Genomic DNA, 9,208 nt, shown 5'->3' on the forward strand with positions numbered 1-9,208 from the left:
TTTTTTTCTTTTAAATTGTTTTTGTTTATTGATAAAAGCTATTTTGATTAATTTCTTTAAATAAATTGCATTTGGCTGCTTTTTTTTAAAAAGTTCATTTTGTATTATTTTCTAACATGGCGGAAAATACGGACTTTCAAGCTTTTTATGTACAAAGCAAGAAAAAATTGTTTTTCTTATAACATTACTAAACTTTCTCAGATTTCAAAATAAATTTGATTATCATATCCGTAAACATGTATCGTTGAAATCAAAACGTTAAGTTTTCCAATATTTCATGAATGCCAAAAAATTGACCCATTTTTATTTTGTTTTTTGATCTCAAAAAGTCAATGAAAAGTGCAAAAATTTTCAATGAAAATGCCTGAAGGAAAATATTTTGCCCCATATAATAAAAATTTTATTTTTCGATCAAATTTCAGTTTCCACTCACCAAATATCTCTGTCATGAAAAAAAAATCTCGACGATGTTTGTATTTCCCTATTAGTGAAGTTTCGTGAGTGCGATAAAAAATATTATCGAAATATGAAGTATTTATTTTTTTTGTGAATTAAACAAATGGGAAGAAATCTTTGGATTTGTGAAAAAATCAAAGATCTGTTCCAAATTATTTCTGTAATTATATCATAATAAGTCTTTCATTCCTAAGCAAAAAAAATACAAAAAAAATTTTTTTTTTTAATTGTGAAAAATATTTTTAATAATTGAGTGGAACAAAATTCATAAAGCAAAAAACATCCATTTAATGGAAGTTTTCAAAAAAAAAATCAGCCATTTATTTTTCATTTTTCATTTATTATTTATTTCAAAATTCATATTATATAAAATCTTATGTTTTCTGTAATTTTGACTTTAAAAATTTATTATATGACAATAGCAAAAAAAATTTTTTTTGGTTCTATGTTTTATGGCTGAGTTATGCACGAACAACTCTGTTAGTTATAATCATCATGTATTCAAATCACAATTTTAATATGATGAAGTGGATAACTCTGAAAACACTTAATTAACCTTTTTTTTGCGTTATTCACAGATAATGAAACAAAAAGAACTTGAAGATCAAAAATATGATGCTATTGATGCGCTTTCGCGAAGCTATTTGCTAAACAGTATAAGCTTTTAATGTTGTATTTTCCACGCAACAAAAATAAAATTTCTGGATATTTTTATTAAAAATTCATTTCATTTTTTTGAGGATCTTTGAATTATAAACATTCTTCAAGTGAAAGCGCGGATGCAGATTGCCTAACGGGTAAATCTTCACATTGCTCCCCTTCTTACATTATTTCTGAGAAGACACATTCTTCTATTCCGTTCAAAATTTCTTTCACAAATATTTCAGAAGCAAAGAAAGTATTCAGATCAACTGAAAACAGCAGAATTCAAAAAACGCAATCTCAGTGTCCACACAGATTATTTACACTTTTTGGCAAAGATGAAAATGCATATCAAATTTCATTAGAAAAACAAAAACCAATTTTCAATTCACAACTTCTGGAAAATTATGAAAAACCTCAAATACTCAAAGAAGAGCAGATGAAATCGTCTCGCTATAAAGGAGAAAAAATGAGCGAACGCAGTTGCGTTGATGGGAGAAAATTTACTTCTTTTCAGTTTTATGCAGAAATTGGAGCGCACTTCCAAAAACTTCGAGAAATGCATTCGAAAAATGAAAAGGATGAAAGCGAAAAGAAAGGCCAGAAAGAAATGATGGAGCAACAACAAGGCATAATTCAAACCGGTTCATATGAAGAATCAGTTCCTTTTTCTCATTCGCCAACAGATCCACTATTTGAAGATACAATCATCAGATGGAAACCTGATCCGACGGTGATAAGAGAAGCGTGTTATGATCAAGATTTTGTGGTGGATGGAGTGCGGCAAACGAGCATTGCCTATCTTCAGAAGGAAACGTTGGAAAGGAAGTGGAAAGAACAAGACATGCATTTCGCAGAATTCGATTCAGCGGCTGCAGCTTCTCTTGGATGCAAAATCGGCAGGGGTGTCTGTGCAGAAGAAGGCAGAGAGGGCAGTGGAACATCTGAAGACAACATCCCAGAAGCATCTGATGGAGAATCAATACATCAAATCACAGAGAAGAGAACTTCAAAAATTGACAGCTTCCATTCAACCGCCGCGAGAAAACTTTCAAAGCGAAGAAGGCTGGTCATCAAATCGCAGATTGAAGAAGCCAAACAGCACTTCAAGCTGTTTGGAGAGTGGGTGCGGAAAGAATGGATAGTCGACGAAGAAGAAGGGAAAATGTGGGACGACGCATTGACGAAGCTGAGAATGAAGGAAGAAGGAGAAGAAGGAGAGGTTAAAGCTCCTGAGAAGGAACCAAAAACAATAGAAGAAGAGGAAACAGAGACGGAAGAAGAGAAGGAAGCGATAAAGAGAGCAATTCAAACGAATGCGCCTGCGTCTTCAGTGACGCTGGAAGAGATGAAGTATTTGCTGTCAAAGGCTGAAAGAGAAGGGATGAGCAACGACGACCAATCAGCACTGCTTTTGAGGATTGCACAGGAAGAAGAAAAAGAAAGGAGAAAAAGCTTGAGGTGCGAAATTGGAGAGTATGAGTTGTTTAAGAGGAAATTGGCAAAGGACATGAAAAGGAGAGAAAAGAAAGCGCATTCTGCTGATAAAGTGGAAGATAATTCGATCAAACAATTTGAAAATTACATGACAGAATTAAATGCAAGTGACCAAGCATCCACAGTTTCTAATGTGCAACCATTTCCGTTTGAGTTCATTGAAATTGGAGCGTCCAATTCCAAACCCGACTTTTTCAATTCTGCAGATCATTTCTCAGATAAGCTTTCAAGTTTTGATTCAAAATGCCTGGCGGAGCATTCGCTCATATCTGAGCATCATACAAATTCACAATCAATAAAATTTGAATCGAATATAAAGATGCCATTTCACACACAAAAACAAGAGACAATTCAAACTTGCCGCATCTGTTTGCCTTCTTCTTCTTCCTCTTCCTCTTCCTCTTCCTCCTCTTCTTCTTCATCTGCAGATTCACTTGGCAACCTTTCAGAGCATTTGCATTTTTCCAAAGCGAAGTCAAATAATACTCATTGCTCTTCATCAACAAAACATAAATTCCAGTTAAATCACCAAGATTTATCTCCATCTGCTTCTCTTCTGGTAAATGCGAAAAATGCTCAAGTGAATTTTCATCAACAGAATTTCCTTTCAGAAGCACACTCAATTTATGGAGCATCAAATTATAATACTTTAAGCAGGCTTTCATCTTCACAAGCAGATCAATCAACGTTTTTATCATTTCAATCAGAATTATCATTTTTGAGTCCGTTTTCTATTTCTGGAGAAGACGACACACATCTCTTAAGAGTCATAATGTCCACAACATCGCTGTGTCCTCTGCTTCCGATCAATGAACAGATAATAACACTCGATACTGAAGAATGGTTTAATCGGTTTACTGATCCTATTTTCAACCCACGAACACGCCATAGAATGATTAAAAAGGGCAAAGACGTAGACTCTTACCTCGAGAATTATATGCAAATGTTCAAAGAAGTGGCAAAAGAGCCTCCGTTAATTGCAATGTTGATTACTCCGTTTTTTAATCAAAATAGAGTTTTTGTTTCATAGAAAAAAAGATATTTTATTTTCTTATTTTGAAAAGGAACTCATTTTTGTTAATTTTTAGTGTATTTTTGTCTTTTTATCGAATACTCGAATTATTGCGTACAAACAAAAGTCGATCATACCGTATTTTTTCAGACTTGATGGAAATATTTGAACCTTAATTTATCATTATTTAGTTGAAAAGAACACAAAAAACATTGCTAGAAATAAAATGACACGGTTCCCTTCACCTGAGGGGGTATTTGTTTGAAAAAAATTTATATTTTATGAAACTTAATTTTGTATTCAATTTTAAATTTGTGATTTTTATCAGTCGGTTAATAATACAGAATCTCAATTAACAAGCAATAACAATGTACATCAAACTCAGTACATACAAGGAAATGATCATTCGAACTCAAGATCTTCTTTATCGACCCTAGAATCACATTCTCAGGATGCAAGCTCTGAATGTTCATCTGAGGATTTTTCTCGATCCATTTCACAAAATCTGTCAGTTGCTTCAGATTACTCACTTGTTCCACAAATGAGCTCAAGTGATGCACAAGCATTTTCTGACGATCCATCGGATCCATCAGATCCATCAGAATCATTAAATATGGACGATTTCCAACACTTTACCAACAATACAGAGAACCAGCTCCAGTTAAATCCACATTCACCGAGCGAACAACTTTTTTCTGACGTATTTGTCGATACTTCAACAATGGCAATTAGCGATACTTCGTCAATTAAATCAGATGATATCTCAACATACGATCAAAAGTCTATATCAATTTCCCGACATTCATCTCCATTTTATCTTAGACAAATTCATGGACCAGGTTCATTTTTGCATCATATGAACCTGACAAATGCAGCAGGCAAGCATTCGAACCAACAAGACAAATTTACAGATTATTCCAGAGGATCAGATGAATGCCGATTCGATATACAGTCCTCGTATTCAATAAATGGTTCGAGCATAAAATCAGCTTCCTCCCCGTGCTCCACCGAGTTCATTCCTTCCATCATCGGGCGCTCGTCCTGCCGAGATGAGGAATTTCCGCTGTCCCCGCGTTCACCTCCCGCGTCGCCTATGAAGCCGTTTCCAATAAATTTTGAAGGAAGCGTGAGTTCTGCCAAGACCATTGTGGAAGTGCGGTCGTATCCCCAACTTCCGCCGACGTCTTCTGTTCCTTACCCGCCTGGCCTGCACTCTCCCTCGTCGTTCGCCTTCTCCACAGCAGCCTCTGCTTCTGCCTCTGTCTCAGCCTCAATCTCGCTCTCGTCTGCTGCGACGACTCCGACTGCTTCCACAGCGCCTGACCATCAGCTGGCGTTTGAGGCAGTGACTGTGCGGCGCATGTCCTCAGAAGGGTTCAGCGAATCGACGCCTCCTCCGTCACTGCAACTGACGCTGCCACCGGACTTGGCAGCTTTTACAGCAGATGATACGAACATGAGCAATAAGACAATCACAATCGCAAACACTCAGATAAATTCTGATAATTACGCTGACGGTGATTTGGATGCGCCGAAGGAGCGAAGTGTGTCTGTGACAGCGGTGGGGCATGGACTGTGGAGAGAGGAGGTTACATTGATGGAGGAGAGGAAAGGCAAAGAGAAAGTGCAGGACGAGCTGCCTGGGAAGTCGATTCATTACTCGTCTTCTTTGTCATCGTTGCCCCATGCTACTACTACTTCTTCTTCCTCTTCCTCCTCTTCTTCCTCTTCCTCCTCTTCCTCCTCTTCCTCCTCTTCCTCCTCTTCCTCCTCTTCCTCCTCTTCCTCCTCTTCCTCCTCTTCCTCCTCCTCCTCCTCTTCTTCTTATCATTCTTCCTCAGACACTAACCATCACAAACATCAGAGTGATCTTCTTCATTTGCGAGGCAGGCCAAAAGGGCTGACTATTTCGAGTCGGCCGGAGAGCTCCTTCAGCAGCCAGCAAACACCCCACCCGTCACGCCCTGCTTCTACACAGACACACTCTCAATTACAGTCACAAACACAGTCACAGGCACAATCACGCTCATATCTATTTTCTTATTCATATTCAAGTTCAAATTCAAGTTCTAATCTGAATACAAATCTGAGTTCAAATTCGAATCCAAGTTCGAGTGTTAGTTCTTATTCGAATATGAATATGAATACGAACACGAGTTCGAATATGAATTTAGGTAATTATTCAAGCTCATATTCATATCCACAAGTTATGCCACAATCACATTCACAATCACAATCACAAACATCTTCTTCTTCTTCTTCTTCTCCTTACTCTTCCTCTTCTTCCTCTCCTTCTTCCTCTTGTTCTTCCAGCCCTCCTTCGTGTGCCTCTTCTCCTTCTCCTGTTGCAACATCTGTTACAAATTCAACTTCAACTTTTACTTCGATTTCTTCTTCTTCTTCGTCTTCTTCGTCTTCGTCATCTGCTTCAGCTTCATCTTCAAATTCATCATCATCATCTTCTTCTTCTTCCTCTTCCACCTCCTCATCATCATCATCTTCTTCATCCTCTTCCTCTTCCTCCTCTTCAAATATATCTTTGGCTGAATCTTCAGCTGCCCATTTATTTACAGACCCATCCACTCCACATGCATCCTCGGCAGCTGTCCCTTCAGCCACAACCTCAGCTTCAGCTTCAACTCCAACTACAATGACAAATCTTACTACCACTTCTTCTTCTTCTTCTTCTTCTTCTTCTTCTCCTTCTTCTTCTTCTTCTTCTTCAGCTTCAATTTCAAATTCACCTTCTGTTTCTTTTTCACATTCACATTCAAATTCAAATAGAAATTCAAATAGAAATTCAACAGCATACACACACACGCATACACATACACATACACCTGTGATTATGTCTACGCCCACACATCAGCCTAACTTTAACTACAATTCTAATTCTAACTCTAATTTTGATTCTAACGCCAACTTTAATTCTATTTCTAATTCTTGTTCAAATTTAGGTTCTAATTTAGGTTCTGGTTCTGGTTCTAATTCTCATTCAATTTCTGGTTCTCCTTCAATTTCTGCTTCTGCTTCTGTTTCTACTCCAATCATCACTTCCTCATCCACCTCAGCTTTCTCTTCTCCCAACTGTGCTTCTTTGCATCCAACTTCTTCTTCTTCTGATCACTCACAACACCCACAATCATCAACAACACCTTCTTCTTCTAATTCTTTTTCACCTTCTTCTTCTTCTTCTTCTTCCTCATCTTCATCTTCCTCCACCTCTTCCTCCTCTTCCTCTTCACCTTCTCCTTCCTCCTTGTTTCTATCGTCTCCACTGCTCAAATCTGCCTCTTCTTCTTTTTCTCCTCTTTCTGCTTCTCCTACACACTCCACTCATCCAACCCACACAGCTTCACCAACATCACAATCACGTTTATTCGTTATGCGCTCCTCTTCTCCTTCAACTTCAACTTCCTCCTCTTCCTCCTCCTCCTCCTCTTCCTCCTCCTCCTCCTCTTCTTCCTCTTCCTCCTCTTCTTCCTGTTCTTGCACCTCTTCTACATCTCCTTTGTCTCCATCGCCTACAATCCCGTCCACATCAACCATTTCCACCACTCCTTCTCCCTCTGCCTCCCTCTACACCTCTCTCACGTCTCTATCTTTATCTTCTTCTTCTTCCTCCTCCTCATCCTCTGCCTCTTCCTCAACCTCCTCCTCCTCTTCTCCTTCCTCCCACACATTGTCCACAAACAAGCTCCATTCCTCCAGTTGTGACCAGAGAACCATCAACAGCTCCACCGAAGATGAAAGCTACATGTCTATCGAACACTCTCAACAGAGCAATTTCCACTTGGCACTTCCGTTTGATTTGGGAGATCCAAAATATGCGAGTCTGCTTTTGTTTCCGGAAGGGTTTTGCTTTGATGAGCTGTTTAAACATAAAGATTTGGAGAGGGTGAATGTTGGAGGAAAAGGAGGAAAAGGAGGAAGAGGAAGAGGAAGAGAAGGAGGAGGATTAGAAGATGGAGGTAGTGGTGGAATTAAATCAGGGAAAGATGAGAATAAAATAAGAGAGAGTGACAATGATAATAGAAACAATGTGAAAGAGAATGAAGAGAATGAAAGTTGTAACAATGAGGGCCATTTGGATAGTCAACAGGAAGAGAATCATTCAGCAGTTAGTGGAAGTAATAGTAACAGTAACAGTAATAGTAACAGTAATAGCAATAGTAAAAATAGAAGTTGTAGTAATCAAAGCAATAGTGGAGTTGATGATGTTGTTTCAAAGGAAAAAGAAGGGAATGAAGATAAAGTTGTTAACAGTAGTAAAGAAAGTGATGTTTCCAACGGGTTAAATTCTAGTCATAATAATAAAATAAATAGTGATGTTAACAAAAGTAATGAAAAAAATGAAAGTGAAGGTAAAAGTGATAGTAAAAATCAAAATAGTTCAAAGTGTATTAGAAGTCGTTTTTGCAAATGTCAGCCTCCAATTGTTGGTGTTAGTTCACAGAATTTGTGTTCAGTGCAGTTGTTACCCACAGATGAGTCAGATCTTCCAGACAAGGAAATGAAGCGTGTAATTTTGAACATGCCAGGTGAGGAAGAGTGGGAGAGGGTGAGAGAAAGAGAAAGAGACAGAGAGAAGGAGAATGAAAATGAAACAGACAAAGACAAAGACAAGGATAAAGAGAGAGAGAAAGAGAGAGAAAAAGAGAAGTTCGGAATATGGGGAGATTTACCACTTTTAGTGACAAATGAGGAGAGGCTGGGCTTTCTGTCTCCTCCTTCGTATGTGCGAAACCCTTCCTTTGAAGTGCCAGTGGCCATCCAACTGAAACGGAGGTATACAATCACCCCCATCATCACAGCAGACTCGTTGCATCCTTCCTTTTTCTCCTCTTTCGTCCCCGCTCGGCTGAAACAGCAGCTGAAACAGCAGAGGCTCACTCGTTTTCGGAAGGGCATTGAACTGTTTGTGTCGCTTTGCCTGGTGCCGCTGCGGCCGGAGCAGAAGCCTCCACATCCGTTTTTCCCGCGGTATGCGAGAGAAGCGAGGAGGAGGGCGCACGAAGAGGCACAACAGCACACACCGCCAGTGATGTCACCGAGGGCGTTTAGATATGTGCCGAAGGGGAAATGAAGATAGAGGAGAGGAGAGGAAAAATGAGTGAGTGAGAAAAAGAAAGAGTTAGAAAGAGGTTGTTTGTAAACAAGATTTATGAAGAAGAAAGAGTAAATAAAGAGAAAATAAGAATATAATTAAACATAATAAAGAGTTATGTGTTATTCGTTGTGATTATTTTTTTTTGAAAAAATAATGGTTTGATGTGTGGGCGTGTTATTTTATATCTCAAATGAAATCCTCTTGTTCAAAATTATCTTTTTCATCTTTGCGTCATTTCTTGTATTGTTACATAACAACTTGTCTTCTTTTCATTTTAATTGTTTTATTGTTTAATTATTTAATTGCTTTTTTGTTATTCTTTTTTTATAGATATTTCAAATTCTTTTCATTCAATATATTTTATTTTTAATTTTAAATTTTCTTTCTTTCTTTCTCTTTTATTTTTGAATCTTATTTGAGGGCTGCTTTTATCCTGTTCATCAGTTTTTATCTTTCCTTGTTATAACTTTCGTATGTTTCAGCAAATTCTT

At 37.9% G+C, this 9,208-nt stretch overlaps 2 protein-coding genes across 2 annotated transcripts; both read left to right on the forward strand.

The window, feature by feature from the left end:
* Positions 1-906: 906 nt before the first annotated feature.
* Positions 907-3,625, forward strand: MONOS_5562 (uncharacterized protein; the record flags this gene model as incomplete). Its single annotated transcript, XM_067875722.1, has 3 exons — positions 907-953; positions 1,035-1,110; positions 1,197-3,625. Exons 1-3 carry the CDS (start codon positions 909-911, stop codon positions 3,623-3,625), a joined length of 2,550 nt encoding a protein of 849 aa, XP_067732040.1. The 5' UTR covers positions 907-908.
* A 208-nt stretch (positions 3,626-3,833) lies between these two features.
* On the forward strand, positions 3,834-8,693 carry MONOS_5563 (uncharacterized protein; the record flags this gene model as incomplete). The annotated part of the gene is made up of 2 exons (XM_067875723.1): positions 3,834-3,866; positions 3,936-8,693. 2 exons carry the CDS (start codon positions 3,834-3,836, stop codon positions 8,691-8,693), a joined length of 4,791 nt encoding a protein of 1,596 aa, XP_067732041.1.
* Positions 8,694-9,208: the final 515 nt, after the last annotated feature.

The sequence above is a fragment of the Monocercomonoides exilis genome, assembly GCF_001643675.1.
Source record: "Monocercomonoides exilis strain PA203 chromosome Unknown scaffold10-1930038, whole genome shotgun sequence".
NCBI classification, from domain to species: Eukaryota; Preaxostyla; order Oxymonadida; family Polymastigidae; genus Monocercomonoides; species Monocercomonoides exilis.